Here is a 27,077-nt window from a genome sequence, read left to right as displayed (position 1 = left end):
GTGGTCGCAGTCTTGGAATAGGGTTCAGCCTTGTCGGGCTGAGATGAGGAGAAATATTTTCCCTCAAAGGGTTGTGGATCTTTGGAATTCTCTCTTCAAAAGGGATGTCCACTAGTTGTGTATATTTAAGACAGCGGGCGCTGTAATTGGTTGGGGTTCACTGTTGGCCATTTGCAGCATCACCCAAAGTTAGAATATCCCCCAAGGTGTCTTTGTTCAAAAAGAAATTGCCAGCAACACATTAGCATTTTCAGATTCTTCAGTGTTTTCCTGCAGTGAGCAATGTTGAGCTGAATAGCCACTTCTCCTTCAATAGTTCTATCGAATTGTCCATCAAATGAGTGTTCAGATGAAGGAATTAAGTTAAAATGTGGCAGATTGTAACAACATGCTATATGCTAGGGATCAGCCTCCGAGTTCCACATTATTAGGATTCAGACTTTGCACTTCTAATTATTTCCTAACTAATCATTTGTTTTTAATGGGCAGGTGCCCACTGCAGTTTAGCCTCTTGTTATGAACCAGCTGCTGCTTTAATATGTCCAGCTTTTAATCTAATATCTCATCGAATTTCATTTGTGTTAATGCAGGGATCTCAATGCTAACAAAACATTTGCTTCAAGAGAATTCCAAGACGGCCACATTCTAAGAATAACCACAACTCCATCATAAACACTGTTAAATATTACTGCCCTGCATTACCATTGCAAAATAAGCCTTGGAATTCTGTGTACTTTTTAAAATGAATCCACTCTTTGATGTTGCCGGCTGCTTAGCTACCGTATTAAGCTAAAGACTTAGGAGTTCTTAGGATATCATTAGCATTAAAAATATTACAGTTCAAAAGGCCGCCTCTGTCTGCAGGCTCCAGTAAACTGAATGTTACATTCAGTTCAATCTTTTCTTTATCAGCTCTGGCATTTGGTGCTATCTGATAATTACTTTTTAAAAAATAATTTTCTGTTTTTAAAAACTGCTGGGTGCTTAAATCTATCCTGCAAAGGACCCAGTCCAATCATTAAGGAAGAGTTTTAAACTGTTTTAAAGAACTGACAGTCCTGTGGAAACCAGGTATGGTCAGCATGTGGTTCCTTAAGAATATATACCACAATACCCAATCCAACAGAATCCGATTTAAGGATAGGCCTGTAGCTGTGCTCCTGGTTTCTGCCTTATTTCTAAAGCTAAGCCCAGCTAAGAGGCAGGCCTCTCACTCATCCAGTCATAGCCAGAGAATTTCCTCCAATGGCTTTTCTTCCCCTCACCTCAGGAATTCCCCAGGGATTTATTTTTCATCCCCTCTTGCTTCTCATTTACATGCTGCCGTTAGTCTACAATGCGCAAGGACACAATGTCAAAAACACCCAGTTCTCACTTACCACTACTCTGAACTCCTACACTGTCTTTGTGTTGTCAGCTTAACTGTCTGACTCCTGTCCTAGGAGAGCCTCAATTTTCTCTAATTAAACATACTTTCATACTTAAAATAACAATTAACCGAACCAGATTATTCTCCTTACTACGTAAGCAGTATGAACACAGAATGGAATGGGGAGCATTGCTGTGTTTCAAATACTGGATAAATTACTTTATATATTAAAAATGGCTTTACTTTGTACAGATATATAATGTGCTTTCAATAAGGGTAGATCCATTTTTAAAGACTTCATAAAGAATAAGAATAAACAAATGCCATTTCCAGGAGATTTAGGATTAGACTACTTAATTGCACAATACCAAATATAGAAGCTTTATCTACTATCGGGCGCGTGTCATAAGCTCTTCCAGTGCCTTTTCCCGGTGGTTGTTGTGGATGAGAAGAACTTCCTTAATATCTTCATGCTGGAAACCCATCTCATCAAATTGTGTCATTAAGGTCAAGAATTCTACTGCCTGCGTGCAGAAGGGTGCAAGAAAGGAAAAAGGAGTCAGTGAAGTTTGGCAGCAAACAAAAGCAACTCAGATTATCAGTTTTGGACATCTTTGAAGGACATGGTAATAAAATCCAGACAAAGAGTAAGTGTGCTGCTATCACACAATCTAAACTGAGAACAGGAGGGACCACAGGGAACCATCAGGCTTCATTTTATGGAGAGTTTGGAGCTTTCAAATGATCGTAGATCTCATAATCCTGCACACTCTGGCATTAGGAAGGACTTTGTTGTTGAAATTTCACCAGCATTTGTGATTTCAAAACAAATTGAGCTTGCTTTAGAAATTCTTCAGAATGACCACAAATGAAACATTTCCAGGTTGCTTACATTTTGCTACCCCATGTTTAACTTTCAAAGATAGATGCTGACTAATTAAGCACTTTAAATATCAGCAGGTGAGCACTTATCGATTATCCTTCATCCGAAGCATTGAAATAAAATAATTTTACACAATCATATTAGACATTTATATGGTAATATTCAAAGAGCATAATTTAAAGGTCAGAGGCCTGGCACAATAACTAAGATAGATCATAACAGCAAGCTATAATATGATGCAACAAGTGCAATACAGAGCAGAAGAGTGCATGAGAAACAGGCCAAGATATAGGTGACTGAATTTTCTGTCACAATGCCACTGAAAATCTAAGCAGACTCAGGTCTTTAGGGCTATCAATTGATAAATTACAATAAATAAACTATTCCTTTTGAGGCAATATGACTTCTTTGGGAGAGTCATATTTTACTCGTAACATTAACTCTGTTTCTCCACAGATGCTGTCAGACCTGCTGAGTTTTTCCAGCATTTCTGGTTTCTATTTTAGATTTCCAGTATCCACACCATTTTGCTTTAAATCTTTTTGAAGATTTGATTCTTAATCTTAATGACTATTCCATTCTTGAAAGGGGGAAATCAACTGCACAAAACCATCAAGATAATTCAACTCAATGCAAGTGCATTGCAGGATCTATATTACATTGTTTTGATCAAAAACCAGTAAACCTGTAAGATTAAGAGTCATTTTAAACAATACTGCACAGTCTCCTTGAAGAGTAGAAGCTGTGATCATTATGTTAATTCATAGATAAATGCATAACATGCCCATATCTTTGTCTGTTATTTTAGCAGAAGTGTTAACTCATTTTGAAGTAAATAGTTAATATCTGGTTTGGTTTGTGGCATTCTTATTCTGGAGTCAGAAGGTTTTAGGTTCAAACCTCATTATGAGCTTGGTTAATAATCTAGGCTATCACTTCAGTGCAATAGTAAGGGAGTGCTTCACTATTGTGCCTGTCTGATTCACCCAGTAGCACTCGTACACTGGTGACTGCACTTCAAAAGCAATCCATCAGTTATAAAACCAGTAGGGATTTCCTTGGTCTCCGATAAAGGTTATTTTTATTGCCAGCAGAAATTTCTAGTGACATTATTCAGTGGAATATGGGTAAAAGATTAGGTAGTATGATGTCTATAGGACAGAATAAGCAAAAAAGGGTAATGATACTTTGAAAATAAAGGACATTAAAGAGCTTCAGACCTTTTCCTCTGAATTCTGAAATATCTCCATGGCTTCTTCCACTAGTCTCTCCTCATAGCCCTCCTTACAGAGACGGTCCCAGGCACTCAGGTACTTGAGGATCTGGTTTACAACCGTTCGACAATTAAAGAATGAAAGCATCACAGAATATTACCCCTAACTACTTTTCATGCAAAATTACAGAAAGATCACGAACATTGGTGGCTACTGCTATTTAAGAACAGTTACAAAAAATGCATCATTATGGTCAGTCCAACCTATCTCATTATTTGATTCTCAATTTATTTCTGGCGTTTTACGACATGTTGATTACAAGTAAAGAATTGGAAAGGAATAGAAAACAATTCAATGTTTCCTCAAATTATGAAACTAAATTCTATTTATCTGACACTTATTTTCATTTAGTCATTTCAATAATTTTTCTGATTGAGTTAAAACAATTAACACACACTATTCCTCAGGTAACTTAATCATTCAATAGTTATATATAACCCTCAGTGAAATGTTCAATCTTCAAATGACTTATACAAAATTCAGAGAATACAAAGACAGAAATAGAGATTTGTATTTATTTGGCACTTTTCATGACCACCAGCAATCTCAAAGCACTTTCTAGACAATGAAGTACTTTTGAAGTGTGATCACTGTTATAATGTAGGAAACACAGCAACCAAATTGTGCACAGCAAGCTCCCACAAACAGCAATGCAATAATGAGCAGATAATCTGTTTTGTGATGTTGATTGACAAGGACATGAGGGTACTCCCCTCCTCTTCTTCAAAATGGTGTTGTGCGATATTTTATGTTCACCTAAGTGGGTGAACAGGGCTTTACTTTAACATCTCATCCTAAACACCTCTTACAGTGCAGCAATACATCAGTACTGTAATGACAGCCTTGATTTTTGTGCTGGAGTACAGGAATGGATCTTGAACACAGGACCTTAGAACTCAGAAACAAGTGCGCTACCCACTGAGCCACAGCTGACACAAAAGACATCAGAAGAACTTCTAGGATAGCTTTATAATGAGCTGGATCTCAAATACCTTGTACTACATTGACAAATAGTGGATTTTTTTCCTAACATGTTTAGTGCTTATCAAAGTGAGACTTGCAGGTCAATAGGTCAGAACTGGGGGCAGAATTGTCCCAGATTTGCCGGCCATGCCATTACCTTGCTGCTTCCTCATGCAGGACGCCATATTGAAACTGCAGCCCAGCGCACACTTTTCAATGCTTACAGCCTAGGACTGCTCCGGTGAAGGCATGGCCCCAAAAGCCAAGAAGAGTGCAGCCCCCTGATTCAGTGACTTCTCCCTGGGACGCCTTCTGCATGCTGTGGAGGCCTCCTGTGATGTCCTCTACTCCCACTATGGCCACAGGAGGCCTCTCAGTCTCACCACTCTGGCTTGGGAGGTGGTGGCAGAGGTGGTCAGTGCTAATGCTACACACAAGAGGTCGGCTATGCAGTGCAGAAAGAGGCCACACATTCACTGGTATCTCACTCACTGCCAGCTCAAGGGACATCACCACTCACTCTCTCACACACACCCTCACATCTCCATCTGGCCTCATCTCCTCTGAAGACTGCCCCCTCAGCCCTCACCATCTTGAGGCCATTTGCACAGGTCAACAGGTGCCCTCCTTTCCCAGTACTGCCCTCACCCTGCAGCCTCTTCCCTTGCCTGAGGCCACTTCTCCCCCTTCCCCAAGCAAGACCTTGCCCCGCAGCCATTGAAAAGCCACCCCTGCCTCAAGGCTGGTCTGGTAGGTAGAGACCTATCATGAGCCCCCCTAAAAGTGATGTGGTCCTGCCCTACAAAGCCTGGCGCCGATGTCTGTGAGTGCTGCCTGAAGCAAGGCAGGTGAACAAACCTCGAAGTCCCGAATGAAGTGCAGCTCACCAAGTGCACGTTGCTTATGCACAGTTGTGAAACACGAGAGCGTAATCCCGGATGATCCAGCGTGGTGGGGGGGATGATTCCAGCCAGCAGGGCTTATAATGAGATGCTAAAGTATTGAAATTAGGTTCCCGACGCACAGCAGCGGGAAACACGGCCTGCCATTGACGGACGGAGCGGGTGGTCACAAACTGGTTTCACGATGTCGAGAAACCGAATTTTGGCCATCTCACCATATTGTCCCCCCATCCACCATGACACAGATGCCAACAGGGCTGGAAAATTCCGGCTTGGGTTTCTAATTAAAGTTACAATATATAAAGGTGAGAGTTCCTGTTTAATGAGCAGGGTTAGTGTCACGCACGGTATAATTTTGCAGAGCCTTTGATTTTGCAGCAGGTAAGTGTTACCTACTGTGTCAATGCAGAGGCTTTGGTTATTCAGCACCTTATAAAGAGTTGAGCCTATTTTTATTCAAGAGAGTTACTCACTGTCCGGCTGTATGGACCCTCTCCTTAATCAACAGGGTAAGGGTTACGAATGCAGAGCATCTGTATGACGGTATGGATTCCTCCATTATTCAGCAGTGTAAAAGGTTACAATCTGTATGACGCTGATCAGAGCTTATCAGGAAAGTAAAGCTAAAGGGAAGAATCCTGACCTCAAAGTTTCTTCTTAGGCCATCATTAGATTGCATTGATTTTGAAAGCAAAAACAAAGTGAAAATAAAATTGCTAAACTCTGTGTCATTAGCAATTTGAAAAGCCTTGTCAGTGAAGTCTGGTTAAATGCAAAGAGTAAGTCTGGAAACTGGCGGCAGCTACAAGTGGTGCAGCTCTCCAGTTGAAAACTATTCCTAACAGTTGAGTGTCTTTCCTCACTTTCAAAACATCCACACTGAGAATGTTAAGAATTTCTAAAGCTGAATGTTAAAAGTTACCAAAAAAAAATTGATGGAGCCAAAAAATGTTTCCAGCTTAAGCTTCTCTCATTAGTTTACATTTACTGTGGAATTAGCTGAGCAGAAAGAAAATGGTTTTCAGCTGAAGTGACTATTGCCAAGGGAGTCTAACATGTTTACCGCAGAACAATTCCAGGATTTATATTGCGATAGAATTTACTGTAAATATAATGGTAAAGGCTAACAGCACTTATCATTATTTATGTTCAAATGGGCATGGAAGCAGGTGCTCTTCGCCCACTTGCTACAGTAAATTCTGGCCCATTAAGTAACTTCAGGCAAGCGCAGATGTGCAATTAAATGAAAATCCATAATTTGCTGTGCTGCAAGCTGCACAAAAACAGCATCTCACTGTCTACCTCCCTGTTCAAATGAATTCGATGGTGTTAAGTTCCTGTACTGACATCATTTGTATGGACTAAACTTGCTACAGAAATTTAGGACTCGTCCATTTCAGTCTAAGCACCCCTTTTAACAGTGCAATAAGTCTTAATTACTGCGAAACAATATCAAGCACTGAAAATTAACATTTACAAGTGTGGAGTCTCATTCCATCAGATTTTAATTGTTGGTGGTTTAAAAAAATAATTACTTTTTTAACTTTTTCTTTTTGCCTTTTTTCTCTCAATCTCTTAATTCAGTCTTTCTTTTCCTCTCTTTATTTTGCTTTCTGCATTTGATTTGACATTGATTTCACTATTCTAATTGACATTTCTTGATTCTGATACTGCACTGCTCATTAATGATTTTCAATGTGATTGGTTAAGGAGATACGCAATTGGTTGTCCTGTTCATATAGGTCCTAGATGCCATACACAGGGCACTGCTGTTTGGATCTTGTGCTTAGAGAAACTTCCAGTACAAAAGGTCATAGAAATTAAATGGGCATGGAGGCAGGTGCTGTTTCTTCATTGGCTACAGTAAATTCTGGCCCATTAAATAAAGTAGTTTATTTCTGTAATCAATGCAACAAAGGTTTTAATGTTTCCAAGCTAATCTGCTTTGTTTAGTTCAGCTATAATTCCAAACTATCAAACATCAAACCAAGACTACATCAGGATTCCTTTTACAGTATTGATTTTCAAGGAAAAAATAGAGGTTATTATTTCAAAGAATTTTATACGGATCTTTGAATTTGTCTTAAAACAATGTGTGTGGTATTGCCATATAAACTAGCACGTTCTGACAGCAGATATATATAGAGTTTCTTTAACTTTGAAATTTAACCTGCACATGTCAAGCAGAGATGGTTCAAGTTACATTGATTCCCTGAGTATTTGTTGAGTTTAGATTATTGCTATTGCCGCTGGTGGTTTTGGACAACTGCAATTCTTCTTTAATCAACAATGATAGATGGCCCTGGTCACCAATCACTTTGCTTCCTCCATTATCTAGGAGGAGTAGATAGACCAGCACACTGATGTCTCCAAATATCCTACATCCCCCTCCCCGAGAGGAACAGATGGGCCAGGTCACTGATGTCTCCTTCAGGGTAGGAATGGCACTGCTGTTCCTGAATACCCCTAATTCTTCCTTTTGAGCAACAGGGCAGTGTGCATTACCGATACCCCAGACCATGTTTCCCATCCCTTTGGGAGAATGCAAAGGTCTCCAGTTAACTACTGTCACCAATTGATTTTCTCCTTCAGCTGAGGACCTAGAGGCATGGTTTTGGCCCTGATATGGTGGCAGGAAGGGAGGCGGGCAGGCATGGAATTTCCCTATGACAGATGACATGCCGGTTCTCCACTGCAGCCGAAATTCTCTGTCATTTCCTTGGATACGGTTAGCTTAATAAGTCAATTAAAAGGCCAATTAAGGCCATTGAACAGAGGCCAACTGGAATTTTCAGTCTACAGATCCCCATGGAGCCTCAGAAACGTGGCAGCTGCCTACAGGAGGCCCCCAGTGACAAACTGGGGAGGGGGTGTGGGTATGGGTGCCAGTGCTCCAGGATTACTTGGAGGTCACCACCCACTGCAGCTGTCATTCCGACCTGGTCACAGCTGCAGCTGCATGCTGTTCTGTTGAGAGGTTTCCCCTCCACAATCATGGTCTAGCAACTGTAGTCATTTTTAATTTCAAATATGTTAAAAGTACTGAGAGGGCACCTCAAGATGGCTGCGCTCTCTCTGTCTCCCTAACCTGCTGCTCCCTTAGTGCTGGAAGGGTTCCTATTGACCCTCCAGCTTCAAAAGCCCACCCACCATCCTTAATTGGATGGCAAGCAGCCTTCTAGTAACGAATTAGCTAATCAGGGCAAACCGATGTCAGTGACTACTCCCTGACACGGTGCAGGCCGCGACCATATTTGACCCCAACTCTGGGGTTCTGACCTAAAACAGAAAGTCCTGTCTGATGATTGGTCAATGCCAAGATTTCCCAGAGTGGTCATTCCTGCTGCTCTGTCGTTGCTTATTAGGAGGCAATGTTTTGCAGGGGAACTGTAGCCTAGTCAGTTTTCCCTCTTGTCAAACTTAGCCTGTTGAAACAAAGGACTGAATTCAGTGCCCCACCCAGAAAACTATCGAATGTCACCTACTTGAGAGTGGGGTACAAGTCTCAATGCCATTGGAGGCTGGATTTCAGATTTACTCCCTGATCAACTTGCTATCCAGGAGAGTGACCACCCTACAAAACTTGAAATTACTCTAGATTTCTTTTTCTCCTTGCATAACGATTTAACATTTTGAAAGAAAAAACTAAAAAAAGCAAAGTTTTTTAAAAGTACATTTTGATTTGATGTTGCGAAAACATTTAACAACGCCTCACCACCCCTCTGCTCCTGCAGGAGTTAACACACCTGTTTCATGCTTTGTTGTCCAACATTCTGGATAGCCCAAATCACTCTGCTTATTGGATATCCCTGTCTCATCGCTGGCTGAATGAGGTCCTGTTCTTTTTGACTCAGTGCCAATAGTAGGTCAGCAGTAGAGTCTGGGAGAGTTTTGTGGGAATATAAAGGTCTTGGAGTTGTCGGAGGAGCTGGAAGGCAGGAATGGTTACTGAGGGCCTATGAAAGAATAAACAAACATTCAGAAGACAAGTTATCCATCAGTGTATTACACACAGAGAACCTTCGGATTTACAAAAGAATTTTATTTGTTTTCATCCGGGGAATGTTTTCTTTTCCTTTTGTTTCATATTGATCTATTCCAAGTGTCCCTATTTAACAACACATCCAACAACTGTGGGATCACATATCCTTTGGCCACATCGAGGCCTTTATTACACTATCTCCTCACAGTTGGTACTTGCTTAGAATGATAAGATTTTCAAATTTAAAGATGAGTTCATTGAAAGAATAATGAGTTATTCCGGGATCTTGGCTCAGCTCACAGCATTTTATGATGTTGAAACACAATTCTGGTTTCTTGCTGTAGTGTCTGCAGGGAAAATCTCAACCGAGACTCTAAACTGGAGCTCAGTCAGTATTTAATATTTGTGCCTCTTGCCTAGTTTTTGCACCTTTACACAATTGCTTAAAACAACATCACTGAATGAGTTGTTCATATTGGATTAAAAAAGTGATTTTAATAAAACTGAAAGAGTGCCCCAGTGAACTTGTCTCATATTCTCTTCTGCATTGTCTGACATTTGAATGTCATTAAAAAAAGGTGGGCATACGATGTGCCAATGTCTTTTTTATTTAACAAAAATGCTTCATGATTTAATGCCATTTCCTGGGCAAGCAGGATTTTTAAATTTAAAACAGAAAGTGCTCTAAATATTCAGCAGGTCTGGTAGCCTCTATGGAGAGGGAAACAGCGTTATCGTTTCAGACCAATGACATTTCATCAGAACATTTTCAAAGATGGTTTGGAAACTTTTCCTATTTCAGTCCTCCTGATCAACCTGTCTCGAATGCTGTGGCCTGCAAGTAAAAATGGAAGTTAGGATTTATTACTGTTTGCAACATCTTGCAGATTGCATCCATGCCAAGCAGCAATGCCCACTGCATATGTGGTCAAAAATAATTGGGCCAAATATTAAGGGGTGTGACCCCCATGAAAAGTGTCTGTTACTTTTTTCCAGGATAAGTCAAGAGTTAAAAATAACAAGTAGTAAGAGCTCTTTGAATTAGGATTTAATAGTTCCAATTAACATCCATAGGATGTAAAAGGAAATGATTCTCAGTGAGTATTATACATTTAATGCAAACCATAATTTAAATTAGCCGTAATACATTATAATATATTAAACATCTAGCCAGGCCCACTTTCCATCATTGGCATTTACACCCTGCTTTAGGATCAGCAGTTTTGATTGACAACTGGAAACTTACTAATAAAGAACCTGTCTAGTACTGAATCAGCAGAGTCTGCAGTGAAGAGGGGGGAAAGAACGGTGCTGCATTTGTGAGCAAATTGTGAGCTTACTAGCTCAGCCTCTCCAGAATACAATGGAGCAATATGATGGAGGACAGTATTAATGAATTAAATTTATTTTGTTGTTGAAGCATTTTCTGCTTCACTGGTTCTGCCCATGCCATACAAGAGAACGGGTGACAATCCACGCCAAGCACTTTCCCAAAGCTACTTGAAAACTGGCCACCAGGAGAAAGATCAGAGTGTCTCAGAATAACTAACCTCCTGTTTTCTTCACATTCTGCAGGGAAGTATTTAGTCTGGTCTTATTTAGTCTAGCCTTGGTTCTTTCAAGGCTGAGGCTGTCGTCTCCAACTTTGAAGTGTGCTTGGCCTATAACTCCATTTGATAGTACTAAAGTTAACATTTTGTTAGATATTCCAGTAGGACTAAGTTAATTTAGTAGGCTGTGCAGGAGATATGATTTTGATTTGACTGTACCCTAGCCAACTCTTTTGAATGCCTAATTATTTATGTGGTTATTGTCCCAATTGGAAAGACATGAATACACAAGTAACCTTGTTGGAAAGGTGATGTGACTGAAAATGGATAATAGCAGCTAAAAATGCAACAAAACTCAGAAAAGGATTTTTCTGGATTGTGTAGAAGATGTAGAAACATGAAGCATTGACATGCCAAGATTCTCAACACAACATAAAATATTGGGAATCATCATCAGAACTAGAAGAGGGTAAGAAAGCAAAGAAGAAACTGTTGTGATTTAAATAGAACTCTCTGGAACTTTTACTAACTGACTTGACTTTTACTAATTGCGATGGATGGCTGAAAATGTGATTCATTAATTGAGTTTGTTAAGTTGACTGAACCATTAAATAGGTGTCTGGTAGTTCAGAATGATCCTTTCCCTTGCCCAATGTTATTTAGCCAAATTTCATTTGAGTTAGAATTATAGAGTGGTTACAGCACATGAGCACAACATTCAGCCCGTCAAACCATTGCTAGCTCTCTGGAAGAGAATTTAGCTAGTTTCACTCCCCAGCCCTTTCCCTGAAGCCCTGCAAATGCTTTCCCTTCAGGTGCTTATCCAATTCCCTTTTGAAAGTCATGATTGAATCTACATCCACCACTCTTTCAGACAGTGAATTCCAGATCATAACCACTTGCTGTGTAAAGAAGTTCTCCCTTCATGTTACCATTCACCTTAAATTGGTGTCCTCTGCCAATGGGAACAGTTTATCTATTCTGTCTAGACCCCTCCTGATTATGAACACCTCTATCAAATCTCTACTCAACATTCTCTTCTCTAAGGAGAATAACCCTAGATTCACTGACCTATCCATTTAACTGAAGTCCCTCATTCCTGGAACCATTCCCGTAAGTCTTTGCTGCAAAGCCTCTCTAAAGCCATCGCATCCTTCCTAAAATGTGGTGCCCAGAATTGGACACAATATTCCAGTTGAGGCCAAACCAATCTTTTATAAAAGGTTCATCATAATTTCCTTAGGAAAGATATTAACTCATTGGACAAGGTGAGAGAATGATGCTTTCAGTTTCACTATAAGGAAGTAGTTATTTTACTATAGCAAAACTTGGAAAGGGAAGTAGCAAAATGTATTCTAGAATGATCACAGAGCACAGGTTTAAAAATTAATTTAGGTAGTCCAGCATTGTACAATTAACCAGGATGTACAAATGTAGGACTCTGCTTCCTAGTCACACCTCCCCACATAGCTAATCCCAGACCTTGCTCATACTGTCAATTGAGGTGGCAGTCAAAGTCGTTTTCTGTTGCTAGGCATTGAGGGGCGAGAACCAGAGAACAAGTCAGATTGAGCTTTGAGACATTTTGGGCTGAAATTCCTCTCAACACTGGAGTAGAAGTAGAATTCAACCCCTATGAGCGTTGGCCATAAACCAGGCTTTCTTACCAGTCATATCCTGAAGAAGTTATGGATAAATTGTTTGAGGTCATTAACTTGAAATATAATTTTTATTTATGTCTGTCTGTTTTCCACTTGGCATAGAAGGGAATTCTGCCCCTAAGGATGAACTTACTCACCATTGGAAGTGGGAGGATATCAATTTCTAATGAAGCACTGATAAAATCTTGGGAATAAATGGCTGTGAAACATATGATTTCTGAAATGCAATTTCATCAATGAGTTGCTAATTGGATTAGCATTCTCCCATTTATTCATTAAAAGAGAAATTGCATTTCCATCTTCAGTGTCGTTAGGCATTTTCAAGCATGCCAGATTTTGTGACAATGAGTTTGTTCCTTGCTGAGAAATGTATTTATACTGATACTGAGTTTCTACAGAAGAATGATATCAAGCAGTATAATTCCACAATGGAGTTAAAAGAAGATGCCCCTAATTCTTACCGGGAATGGTGGCTTGTGTTTTCTGAGTGGAGTTCTTGCTCTGATCATGAAAGACCTTTCCAAGTGACATCGGGCAGAGGATAATGGTAGACTTCCAATAGCAATTTGTTCTGAGTTCAGATTCTTGATGTTTCTATTGTTCTGGTGCTGACAGAGAGATTTTCTACAAAGCTTTCTTGGTGTATGTCCCTGCGATAAGTTTGATCCTTGCTTCCTAATGTCTTCCTCACCATCAGGATTGTTGCAAAGAGGTGATGGCCTACGGCCAGACATGTGAGGGAGTCTAGTTAAGCTAGCACTAAAACATGTCTCACAGTGTCGACTTCTGGAAGGGCTGTCTGAACAGAAAGGGGAGGAAGCAGGTCTTTTATCTAGGAATCTGGAATGAAGACTAAATTTGCTCCTGAGAAGTGGCACAGAAGGAAGCTTCTGCTTTTCATTTTCATCAGATGATGAGAGTTCATCATCCTCTGAGTACCCATCATCGCTTTCTGTGTCTGACTTATACACAACCCTCGAGCGAATATATTTAATGTCTGTCACACTGAAACTCTTGAACCTCCTGCTTTGCAAAATCATATGATCCTTTTGAACTTTTGCATAGTGAGTGTCATTATTCATGTCATCTGTATCCTCGCCATCGGTATCAGAAAATGCAAGCCAAAATGGTGGACATGTTGGTATAAGCCTTGGAGGTTCTCTTAGTGAACAGTCTCGCAGCCATTCCAAAATCTTCTTTTCCAGAGTAAAATCATACTGCAAAAGATTAAAAATTACATTAGTCATAACAAAGTGTTAACATTTTTTGTAAACACACTAGGAGTAGTTAAATTTCCACAGGGGCTCTCCCAAAGATCCGAGAAATCCTGCTTCTCAGGGACTTGAGTGAATCTTCTGCCAAAGTTACAGTGGACAAAGAGTAGAACTCTGCGGAAATGAATGGCAATAATTCAGAATTGTAATTAAAGTTCTTACATAGCAAAAGTACTGTGGAAATAATCTTTGAAATGGAGACCCTTTTCATTAGCAAATCATATTTTCTCTCTCTCTCTCTCTCTCTCTCATGCACATATCTACATGTGAATGACTTTAGGATTTTCTCTTGGATCGCTCTTGGCAAGTCAGTTGATAGTTTGCTTTATAAAGATAGGAGCCTTATAACCAGGCAATGCACAATGTATCGTTCTGCTGAAATGTGGCTATGTCCCTTTAAGGCCAAAGAGTTTAATTACTGTTTAGTGGTAACTAAGGACTCATTGCATTCAGAGTTTAACTGTTGATTGATTATGGAATTTTGCAGGTTGTAATGTGTTTGCCAGTTTCAGGCTACATGGATTCTTTAACATCTGTGTGAAATCTGAAATGGGATGGACAAAATGCTTACTGTTTTTATTATATACACTACCAATGTTTTGCATCCAGCTTACAAACTTTAAATTTGATTTATGATGTATAAAGATTCACAATTCACTTCCAGACACCCAATAGCTAGAAGAACAATGGAGAAATCCAGTCATTGACTTGGTATCTGAAATTTACAACTGTCCTTTGATAGGCATCAGCAATTTATTGCACAGATTGGCCAGGATTTTGCATGAATAATAACAGAGAGGCTAACAGCACTCACTGTTAATATGGAGTAAATCAGACAAGACTTCCAAAGTCCACACTTGCACAGTTATACTTGGAAGGAATTACAAAAGTTGTGGTCCAAGTTACCCTGCTCCTCCATTGGCTACTATCAAAGAGCCTCGCCAATAGGTTCGACATTGAAAGACCAGCAATGACGTAAAGTTGGAGTACTTACCCATTAGTTATTGACTAAACACACCAGAAGAAAAGTTAGGTCTGGTCCATTCAAGAGTAAGTGAACTTTTAATGGGGAAATAAGTTATAATTATTGTGAAACAACCTCTCTGGTCTTGAAACGTTAATTTTACATGTGTGGAGTCTCATTCCTTCAGAAATTTATAAGTGTTGGAGATGTAAAAATAAATTATTTCCTTTTATTTTTTCTTCTGTCTCTTTTATCTCTCCCTTACTCCCATCCACCTTTCTGGCCTTTATTTCACTTTCTGCACGTGATTTTACATTGAATTAAATCTAATATACATTTCCTGGACCATACGTCCATGCTTTTCTCTGCATATCTCAATGAGGACACTTCAAGCGGATTATGTTAAGAAGCCTCACTGTTTCTTTCTTGCTCGCAGACGCCATTGATCCCCCATAGGAGGCATCACTCTGGATCAGATGCTAGATTAGATCCAAGTCCCCACCCAAGTGCCTGTGAAAACATTTGTAGGCAAGTTGTCTGCGAGGTGAACAGCAAGCATTGCTCCTTCATCACTGACTGAAAAATCTAGGCCATTGCATGTTGATGTTGGCAGGAGTGGGAGAGGCAGTATTGGAAAGACTTTCTGGTCTCATTGTGGTTACCTCAACAAAGGCAATGGAAGAAGATTTGGAGCATAAACTTCTTTTTAAGAAAAGATGTGAAACTTGGAGAAATGAGGAGAATGGCTGAACCTGAAGAAAAAGTCAATAAAATCTGTTAAGAGTAAGTTTTAAAAGGTTTTATTAAAGAATTCAAATCAGGATAGCATTTGGACCTGACTGCATTCATTTTATGAGATAGAACTAGCCCTCCTCCTGATGAAAAGTTAAATTAAAAAATAAATCTCAAATAAATCATTAAAACATGAAAGCAAAAACTCTGATTTGAAAACATTTCCAAATCGGGAGTTGATATGTCGCTCAGCTTTGTACACAACAAATAGGAATGTAAGCAAGACCAAATAACAGTTAGGGCTGAATTTCCCCCCAGTTGGCGGGGGGGAAGTTGATGAGTAGGCGCTTGTGGGCATGCTTCCGATCGGCGCCATTTTACGTGAGTGGGCCAATTAAGGCACGCCCAGCGTGACGTCCGCACAGAAGCGCACTGGGGGAATGCCTAAAATCGAGAGTGCGCTTTTTCACGCATGCGCACAAAAGAGCGACTCATCCCGCTGAGGCTAAGTGCTGCCTCAGGGAGATCGCCTCTACTTTCAAAAATACTAAAAATAGAAAAATAAAATTTCCCTTACATGTCCCCTCATGTGACAATGTCTCATGAGTTGGGACATGTTCATAATTTCCAAAAAAAGCTTCATTAAAATTTTAAAAACCCTGCATGAAACCTCATCCCGCCCGTGGATGACGTTTCATGTTTTTTCTACTTCCCGCCGGGGCTCCTGGCCTGCCCGACAACCTTAAGGTTGGACGGGCAGGTCCACTAATTACTTTAATTGCTCTGTCAATGGCCTCAATTGGCCATTGACAGGTCGGCGGGCCCGCAGCTGATTTTGCTGCGCCCCCGCCTTCCTGAAAATTTAAATCAGGCACGGTGACATCGGGAGTTCCGCCCAACATCACTGCGTGTCATTTTACGCGTCAGCCCTGCCCCCGCTTACCGACGGTAAAATCCAGCCCTTAAAGTTGCTACCAGATGGAAAGGATCATTTCAAACAGCAAATGATGGCAGTTCGTTGCCTCAATGTAATTAGACCAGTGCTATAGAGCTGATCTTAAGACAACTTTTCTTAGTGGAAGCATTTAACTTTATTTACAAGGCAGCAGCAGCAACTACACGTGTGCATCAAACTCCATAACTAAAGAAGTACTCTCTTGTAGAGGTTCCCTGCGCTGTTGACATATTGATTTACACAGATCATGTGATCTTACAACAGGATTATTCTTAAAGCTACAGTCCTACATTTCCCAAAACTATAATGATTACATTGCTCCCCCTTTAATTTTTCTGTACATTTTGTATTTACAAGGATATTTATCTCATGGCATTACAATATTTACACAGGTCATGAAATTAAAAGTTCAATCTTTCAGGTGGTTTCCTAATCCGTGTGGAATGTCGTAGTTCCACGACTTCAGACTCTTACGTAGGAAACACATTCTCTGGAACCGTATTAACACCAGGTACCTCATCAGGCACAGGCAGTTCAGTGTCGTCCACTCCGACAGGGACGTCAGGCATGTCTGTCCTTGGTTGAGCAACTTCAACAGGAACCACAGGTTCAGTAATGGTTACAGGTGGAACATCATTTTGTTGGGGTATCTCTCTTTTTCTTAAATGATCCACATGTTTCTGGGTGATCCGGCCTTCCACTTCCACCTGGTACAACAATGGTCCGGTCACAGAACTCACTTTACCAGGTAGCCACTTTGGTCCTCCACCGAAATTCTTTCCATATACTGCTTCTCCATCAGTAAATTGTTGCTCACAACTATGCAGATCATGAGTCACTTTTTGGTTCCCATGACTTTTCTCCACCTTCCCCTCCAAATTAGGAAGTATCAGGCTTAGTCTTGTCTGAAGACGGCACCTCATCAGTAATTCTGCAGGTGTTGCTCCTGTCGTAGTGTGTGAGGGGGGGTTGTTCTGTAGTGAAATAGAAAATGAGCAAGTTTGGTCTCCAACAAATCACCTGTGAGCTTTCACATTCCCGCCTTAAAAGTTTGTTCTGCCGTTTTCACCAGTCGATTTGATGACGGATGATACGGTCCAGTCTTCACATGGTTGATACCGTTGAGGCTGATAAATCGTTGGAACTCAGTGCTTGTAAATGCAGCGCCATTATCTGAGACGATTACCTCTGGCAATCCATGGTTGGTGAAGCTCTGGCGTAGTTTTTCTATCGTAGCACCTGATGTTGGTGACTTTACCTCATAAACGTCTACCCACTTGAAATGAGCATCTATAATCAATAGAGACATGTTCCAAGGAAAGGACCTATGTAATCAATGTGTAATCGCACCCAAGGCCTACCAGGCCACTCCCATGGGTGTAATGGGGCTGCCACCGGCAACTTTTGTAGTTGTTGATACTGCGCACAGTGTTTTAATACATTTTCAATATCGCCGTCCACCAGATAACTTTATGCTATCATCTTCACTCTGAAGATCCCTGGATGGGCACTGTGTAGCTCTACTAAAAGTGGTTCCCTTCCTTGCGCAGGAACTACTACCCATGCACCCCATAATAGAATACCAACTTGACTGCTCATCTCGTGTCTTCAGTTGAAAAATGGTTTCAATTAATTAGAGACAGGATCCTGGGACCAACCATGTAACACTTGGTCTCTCACTCGAGACAGGACGGGTTCATGATTCTTCCAGTTTATCTGCCTGGCACAGACTGGTGAGGAATCTAGAAAATTCATCACTAATATGAGCTCCTGTGCGATTGGGACATGTTCATCGTTCTCTTGCAAAGGAAGGTGACTTAGAGCATCGACATTTGCGATATGAATCCCTGGTCTATGTACAAAGCTGTATTCATATGCTGCCAAAATTAGGGCTCATCTTTGAATTTGTGCAGAAACTATGGAAGGTATAGCCTTTTCCTCGCTAAACAGGCCCAAAGGTGGCTTGTGGACTGTTACTATTGGAAAATGTTGCCCGTGCACATATTGTGTAATTTTTTTATACCAAAAATAATCGGGTGCTTGGTGGGGTTGGGGGATAAGGATAAAGAAAAATGTTTTAAATTTAAAAATAAAAAATAAATTAAAAATGAATGAATGAATAAATAAATACAATAAAAATTAAAATATTGGGTTAAAATAGGGGGACAAATGGAGGAGAAGGTTCATGGTCTGTAGTTGTTGAACTCAATATTAAATCCAGAAGGCTGTAAAGTGCCTGATCAGAAGATGAGGTGCTGTTCCTCCAGTTTGTGTTGGGCATCACTGGAACATTGCAGCAGACCAAGGACAGACATGTGGGTATGAGAGCAGGGCGGTGTGTTGAAATGGCAAGTGACAGGGAGGTCTGGGTCATGCTTGTGGACTGAGCGAAGGTGTTTCACAAAGCAGTCACCCTGTCTGCGTTTAGTCTCCCCAATGTAAAGGAGACCACATTGGGAGCAGCGAATGCAGTAGACTAAATTGAAGGAGCTGGAAGTGAAATTGAAGGAAGTGCTGCTTCACCTGAACGGTGTTTAGAGCCTTGGACGGTGAGGAGGGAGGAGGTAAAGAGGCAGGCATTGCACCTTCTGCAATTGCATGGGAAGGAGATGAGGAGTTGGGGTGTTGGAGGAGTGGACCAGAATGTCACAGAAGGAATGATCCCGATGTAATGCTGACGAAGAGAGGAGGGGGGGGGGGGGGGGGGGCGGGGGGGGGGGGGGGGGGGGGGTGTTGGCGGGGGGGGTGGGGGGGTAGTGAAGGGAAGGTGTTTTTGGTGGTGGCATCATGCTGGAGTTGGCGGAAATGGTGGAGGATGATCCTTTGAATGCGGAGGCTGGTGGGGTGAAAAGTGAGGACAAGGAGGACTCTATCATGGTTCTGGGAGGGAGAGGAAGAGGCGAGGGCAGAGGTGTGAGAGATGGGTCAGACATGGTTGAGGGCCCTGTGAACCACCGTGGGGGGATCCCTCAGTTAAGGAAAAACTGAACAGCCTGTTTATGTAAATCTGAAACTAAAAGTACATCCAACAATGACATTAGGCTCTTTTGTTTGCTGAGTAAGTTGACACTATGATGAACACAACAGCCTGTTTGGATATATTGTGAATGGCAGTACAAATACCGACTGTAGATGCTAACACCACCCTGTAATCTGAGTTCATATATTTCACTGCATTCAGTCTCAATTGAAAATCTGATTCCAAATATAATCAAACAAAACTTAGTTGGTTATTTGCTGAGGCAGATTAAAAGATTTAGCAAAACTTTAAGTCAGAGAAGAAGGCTCTTAAGTGGTAGTTACTTAAATACACATAGGATTTCAACCATATTCTAGCATCGACTATGCAATGCTGATAACAGTAGATGTAACAGATTTTTCTGATCTGCTAGCACAATCATGGCAAAAGTAACTAAATATAAATGTATGGGTTAAACATCAATATATTGTAAAATCAGATATTTCTTGAATCTCCTTTTCCAACCCAACTACAAATGTTGTAGTCTTTTTCTAAAAAGATATTTTGTTTTTTTTTTGTACTTACTGCAATGCTCTACTGCTGCAGTTTGTCAAAGTTAGGAAAATTTGTAATCAAGCCAGCTAAAATGAATCATTTCTAAGGTAATATAGTTCTCCCACACTATTCCCATGCTACGTATAAACATACTTTCAGTTCTGAGTGTGCAGCGCATAAGCCAAGTTTGAAAATGCATTTCCATTTCCAAAATTGTACTGAGTCTGAGTCGCACATGGAGAAACTGCCACCATTCTCTCTTGTTAAGAATTAAACAGTTTTCTATTCTCAATCTATGAAGACACATTCCCATAACTGATGTGGAAAATTACAAACGTTTAGCAATTCTTGCAGCTGGCTTTGTTCAGTGATCCAACATAAATATATTAAAACCAAAAGTGTGTCACAGAAAATTCATTCCCTTTCTAAACTCTAATCTTTCTCGTTTCAACTGAAAGATAGGCAGAAACTTACCGCCTATTTCTCATCATTGGTTGGGACCAATTCTGGGATCCAAACTCAAGGGGCAGAATTTTCTGGCTGACATGTGGGTGGCAGAGCCTGCACGTCAGCGCTTAAAATGTCCCGACGTCAGCACGCGGCATCGCGATGTTTAGGTGTGTGGGTGAGCTATGCAGCAGGACGCGCGCCCGCCATTAATTAAAGGCCTTGTTAAGGCCCTTAACTCGGCAATCGACGCCAATTTTGAGGAGCCCGTGTGATCTTCGGCTCGGCGCACAGGGCCAACGGGCAGGCGGGTAAGTGATTTTTTAACAAACCTCATCCACGGGCGGGATATGTGGGCTCAGAGGGGTTGTTCATGTTTTTTCTGAAGTATTTAATGCAGAAAGTGTTTTAAACTTGCCTGTGTGATTGTTACCAGTTCAGATCGATTTCCAACATCTTTCTCTGTACTTTGAAGCTTCAGCTCAGCTCTCTGCAGACAGGAATCTTTATCAGGCCTGCAGCTTTCCGGAGGCCTCCATTTAGCCTGGGGATGGGTTCTGACATCTCCACTGGAGGCAGCTCCTCTGAGGAGGAAGGGAGGGATAGAATAAGGAGGAGGCCAGGACTGGACAATCAGCCTCCAGGGGAGCCGCCTTTGGGAGGCCAGGTGCAGGCACAAGGGGCGCAGGATCAAGAGGTTGTCCAAGGTGGAAGGGGCCGCAGAAGACGCCACTATCCTGCTGCCAGGGTTTACAGGCGGCGAAGCAGCTACCTCAATATGACTGAGGTGCAGTGCCGAAGGAGGCTCCGACTCTCGGGGGGACAGTCAACTATATCTGTCAGACGATTGGCCCTGAGATCTCCCCTAACTGTGTGGGTGGACACCCCATGCCAGTGGCTCTGAAGGTCACAGTTGCCCTCCATTTCTATGCCTCTGGCTCCTTTCAGGGTTCAGTGGGTGATCTTTGCGGTGTCTCCCAATCAGCTGTCCACACTTGTGTTAAGCAGGTTACAGACGCTCTGTTCAGACAGGTATCCACCTTCATCCACTTCTGCTGTGACCAGGCAAGTCAGGCACAGCAAGCCAGAGGCTTTGCGGCCATTGCTGGCTTCCCCCGTGTCCAGGGTGCTATAGACTGTACACATGTGGCCATCAAGGCGCCAGCAGGTGAACCCGGTGCCTTCATCAACAGGAAGGGCTTCCACTGCATGAACGTGCAGATAGTGTGTGATCACAGGATGCTGATTCTACAAGTCTGTGCAAGGTATCCAGGCAGCTTCCACGATGCCTACATCCTCAGACACTCCCAGGTGCCGGAGCTCTTCAGTGCTCCAGCTCGGCTGGATGGGTGGCTGCTGGGTGACAAGGGCTATCCCCCCCGAAGGTGGCTCATGACGCCTCTCTGCCATCCAAGAACAGAAGCTGAGCAGCGTTACAATAGGAGCCAGGGCACCACAAGGGCTGTGGTGGAGAGGACCATCTGTCTTCTCAAGATGCGCTTCCGTTGCCTGGACCGCTCAGGGGGCGCACTCCAGTACCCCCCAGATCGCGTCTCTCTGATAGTGGTAGCATCCTGCGCTCTGCACAATCTTGCGCTGGAAAGGGGGGATGCAGTTGACGATGAAGACCTTGACGTACTGGATGAGGCTGCACATGATGAATCCAGCAGTGGCTCAGAGGATGAGGAAGCACAGGGCGATGATGAGGGGCAGCACGCCGGCCCACTATTACACCAAGGAGGCAGGGACACCCGGGACAATTTAACCCAGCCAACCTTCAGCTAGCTCCACACACATGGATCAGCAGGACCAGCATTGCCTGGCGCCTCCACGCGTGGCACTTAGGTGCTACATCTTCCACCTCATCAGCTGCAAATAAGGCCTTAGTACAGAAACATCAATGTCCACTCAAACACTCATATGTCTGTGAAACATACAAATGCAGCACAAAGGAAACACCCTCAACCATGGTCAGAAAAGTGGACTTTATTCAGTCCAAAATAAAACACAAACATCGCTCAGACGTACATAACTATTTTTTCCCTAATCTCGGGCCAACACAAAATCACCAGTGACATACCCGGGGAGTGCCTAACATGCCTTATGCTTTCGTTTTCGGGTGCTACGTTTAGGTGCCGCCCCATCGCTCAGAGTGGCTTGTGAGACAGCTGCTGACTCTGCTGTCCTGTTGGCCTCGATGACCTTGGTGGGCGTCCTCTGGCCCATGGAGCCTGTGCTGGCCCCGCCTGGGAGGGAGTGGCCAGTTCCAGAACTGGCACCTCCCCAGTTGTCGCAGCCTCAATGGATGCAACGGTCACTGGCAGAGGGGCGGAGGAGCTGCTGCCCTCATCCGGAGCGCCCTGAGAGGAGCTCGCAGCGACGACAGGCAGCTGCTGCGCCGACGTGAGGTCACATTGGACCTCCCTGCTCACCGTAGATGCATGGGAACAGAGCGGCGACACTTGGTGCCCAGAATATCTCCCACATTGGGAATGACCACCTGTAGCCATTAGCGCTGTGAGGGCTTGCAGGTCAGAGCGTAACCCAATCAGAAGAGTCTCCATCCGACTGAAGCCCCTCTCCATGAGAGTCGCCAATCTCTCAGTGGAGGAAGCCTGAAGCTCTGTCCTGAGGTTCATGCCTTCACTTACACTCTGCCTGGATTCCTCCACCACAGAGACCAACTGAAGCACACCCTTATTTAAGTTGAGTGCCATGAGGTTGACAGGTGAGGTGCTGATGACCTTTTGGACAGAGTAATGTGGGATGCACTGGCTGTAAGGGTGGTGGGGGTACAAACCCCCCTAAGATGCAAAACGTCTTTGGCTGTGCAGCAGCGATGTCATGGCATGTTAGGCCATGGGGATAGTGGTCACAAATGGGATAAGGCGACTTTGGAAGGTGCTAAAGATGCTCATCCTCAAGGGGCTGAGGGACCTTTGTGTATGACCCACACGTCTGACTGTATCAGTCTGTGAATGAGCAGTGTTGCTGCATTAACAATTGCAGCAACCATCAGTGCTTTGGATGGTGGGGAGACAGAGTGGATGGGACTGTGGACCTCAAATACCTGGCTGCTGAACCCCAGCCTCTCCAACACCTGCCACCCTGGCCGCCTGCCTCCTCTCCAGCTCCATGGCCTGCTCCTCATAGGTGGTGAGGCGCTGCAGCACGGTGTGCCCACCACCAGTCCGCTGGCGCTCCCGCACATTGTGCTCGGTTTTTGCCTGCAGAACATAGAAGAGGATTTATTGGGGCTGATCGCTCATGTAGTCTGCACGCGCACGCCGCACCCCAACCACAGTGGCCCATCTGAGGCCTCCAGCGGCTGCTGTCCACACTACTGGTGATCAGTCCCCAGAAGATAGTACAGCTGGTCCCAACCCCCTCCCCCAACGGACACCTTGGACACAATCGGCGTCCATCTCTTTGAATAACACACGGGTCTTAGCGCCCATGGCAAGGAGGCGCAACTAGGTGCGGCGCTGAGGCCAGCAGATGGCTCTTGGCCACGACACCTTGAGGCTCCCCTTCCACCATCTCATCACCATCAATAAGACATGTGTTGGAGTTCTGAGTATGTGTCTAGCTGCCTCCCCTGCAGGTTGCCCCCAAACTACTCAAATGCGACAAACACCAACATATGCTGTGGAGAGAACCCATCTTCTCCTCAACCACTAAGGCTGATGTAAGCATGGTCACTCTCTGTTTGCCCACCCAGCGTGCGCCAAATGCCCAATGCAGTAACTACACTAAGACGTGGTGGGGGGCCTCAAAGGCTAAGGCTACCTGCTGGGCAAAATGGCCAAGGCCGACATGGTCCTCACCCTTCCAGAGTGCAATGAATCATTGAAGCGCTTGCGGCACTGTGTCCCGGTGCGCCGCACAGCATCATGGGAGCTAACAGCCTCCGCCACCTCCTGCCTCGCCTGCCTGGTGACGTGGGGGGTCCTCCTCCTCCCATCCTCCGGAAACAAGACATCCCGATGGTTGGACACCTCTTGGAGGAGGACAGCAAGACAGGCATCTGAGAACCGGGGGGCACAGTGGCTCCCCGCTGGCCTATCCTGCAGCCTGCCCCCCTCCTCCTCCTCTGCCCTCAAACCAGCCTGTCCTTATCTATGAGTGGCCATGGTGAACTGCCTCAAGGAGGCTGCCTGGCCGCTCTTTATACCGACTGTCAGTTCCCCATTGGAACCGGCGGTCTGAACACGCCCACCGCCGATTCGATTTTCCCCTTGTACACGGGAGTCGCAAACCCGCTGGGCGGCCCTTAATTGGCCCGCCCGCGCAAAATGGCGGCGCGGCCCGTTTTAGCGGCGGTGATTGGCTGCCCACCCGTCAAGGGCAAAATTCAGCCCCAGTGGTTTTTGAGGTCTGTTGGCCTGTATGATCCTCCTTGAGGCAATCTCTAATTGGCTGCCTCAGGAGCCTCGTCCCATTAAGGATGGCAGGTGGAAAGGTCAATAGAGGCTCTGGGTGGCTGGCAGCACCACCATGAGAGCTGCTGTTGGGGGTGGGGGAGCCCTTCTACAGGTGACCTATTGCTATCGCTGTGGTCCTCTGGCATTCACAGCACCAGAGGGGTAGAGGAAGTAAAGGAGGCCTCCTTCAGCGCCTAGCCTTGCTGCCTAGAGACTGACTCCAGTAATCTGTCAGAATTCAGCCTTAGTGGGGGGCCCAGCCACTGCTGGTAAGATCCTGGCAGTGTCACAGATGCAATTTTGGGTGCAATTTGCACCGGAATCACTGATTCTACCCAAAGTGGAAACTCTACCCCAATTAATTCAGACACATGATTGCACAATCACAAAACAACCTTTCTATTTAAACTCATATAAAATGCACTTGACTAGCTTGGGTACAGCAGCTACCTTGTTTTAACATTTACAATAATTCCAGCCTGAAACAGATTTCCTGTTTAGATTAGATCAAGGAGTATGTAACTTGCCATCATGTTCGAATCCCGACACATTTAGTTTAATATTGCAAGAATAGCTCCACCAAAAAGAAGAAGGAGCAAATAACTAGATGTAAAACTTTGAAGTGGAGAAAGCAGCAGAATATCTGCCCCAGCCTTAAATTAAATGAAAGAAACTATAAGCCATAAATCTTGACTATTCAACCCTTGACCAGTTAAGTTACAGAGATGACATTCCCATGGTCCCAGTAGCACTGCAACCGCATTGTTCCATCAAAGAGCGCCCTGTCCAAATAATCATTGATTCCTTTCATAATCAGATATTCGTTCATCTCTTTTTAAAGAAGATAGTCAAATTATTACTATTTTTCAAAAATCTAATAATCTTCAAGAGCAATTCCATGACCCCAAGTTCCCAACACAGTCACGAGTACAGGGAGCTTGAGCTGGTGAATTGGGGGTTCAGTATTGCAGCATTCTCTTGGAATGATGCAGGCTGTCAGTGTGGATTGCAGAACCACAGGACCTTTCATCAAATCCCTAACCTTTCTTGAGGCTGCCCATTACTTTGCCAGTCATTCTAAATTAGGCTCCACAACTAAGTTACAAAGGATGAACATGATTTACTTCAACTTACAATTAAATGTTCAGGTTGCATTTCACCGTTTGATTATCATTGACAGCAGCTTTGTATTAACTGGATACTTCCAGTGAATGATTGATAATCGTTACAATCTTATTCCTCTTCCACTTTTGCCAATAGGCAACCATTGATCATGTCGATATTTCACACTTCCTGTACCAATATGTGTTAGTTCTTTTTAACTCATTAAACATCAGCTGTTATTTCTCAGCTGAAGTACTTCAATTGGGTTAAATGCCACTAATATCTCTATACCGGTCACTAGGCCATGGAGTTTGGTATGCCAGTTGCAAATTTAAATAATTACAAGGCCTATTTTCCTTCATCTTAATTTTCTATTACCATAAACAACAAGGGATCCAGAATGAACATCTGCAAAACTCCACTATAGTCATTGCGTCCCCAGTAAGCCTGGCGGGATTGTCTTTTGAGGAGAGACTGAGGAAACTGGGCCTGTATTCTCTGGAGTTTTAAAGAATGAAAAGTGATCTTATTGAAACTTACAAAGTTCTTACAGGGCGTGACAGGGTAGATGTGGGAAGGATGTTTTCCCTGGCTGGTAAGGGGTAGGCCATTTAAAACTGAGATGAGGATGAATTTCTTCACTCAGGGTGGTGAATCTTTAGAATCCGCTATCCCAGAAAGCTCAGACATTGGGCATGTTTAAGACGAAGATAGATAGATTTCTGGATACTAATGACATCAAGGGATATGGGGTTCGTGGAGAAAAATGGCGTGAGAGGTAGATGATCAACCATGATCTGTTTGAATGGGGGAGAAGGCTTGATGGGCTGAATGGCCTACTCCTGCTCCTATTTCCCATGTTCCTCTGTAAGCCTAGCTTTTTATCATAATTATCTTTACTTTACTGCTAAACCACTTTTAGACCCAACTAGCTTAATTACCATTAAATCCATGAGTCAATATCGTTTTACAAGGTTCAGATGCGCCTTCTTAATTACTAAATATATCACACCCGTTTGGATATTCCTCAGCCATTAAGTTATCTTTCTCCTCAAAGATCTCTGACAGATTTGTGAGGT

General features: G+C 43.2%; 1 protein-coding gene across 1 annotated transcript in view; it reads right to left on the bottom strand.

The window, feature by feature from the left end:
• Positions 1-593: 593 nt before the first annotated feature.
• ubap1lb (ubiquitin associated protein 1-like b) overlaps positions 594-27,077 on the bottom strand; it is a 33,836-nt gene continuing 7,352 nt past the window's right edge. Inside the window, exons 3-6 of the mRNA XM_078529949.1 lie at positions 13,046-13,801; positions 9,138-9,347; positions 3,473-3,574; positions 594-1,893 (exon numbers count right to left, since the gene is read on the bottom strand). Of these exons, the coding sequence (XP_078386075.1) occupies positions 1,759-1,893; positions 3,473-3,574; positions 9,138-9,347; positions 13,046-13,801 (1,203 nt within the window). The 3' untranslated portion in view covers positions 594-1,758. The remainder of the gene's footprint in view (positions 1,894-3,472; positions 3,575-9,137; positions 9,348-13,045; positions 13,802-27,077) is intronic.

The sequence above is a fragment of the Cetorhinus maximus genome, chromosome 26, assembly GCF_964194155.1.
Source record: "Cetorhinus maximus chromosome 26, sCetMax3.hap1.1, whole genome shotgun sequence".
Lineage (NCBI taxonomy): Eukaryota > Metazoa > Chordata > Chondrichthyes > Lamniformes > Cetorhinidae > Cetorhinus > Cetorhinus maximus.
The sequence above is the reverse complement of the archived record's forward strand: the minus strand, read 5'-3'. Positions and strand labels throughout refer to the sequence as shown.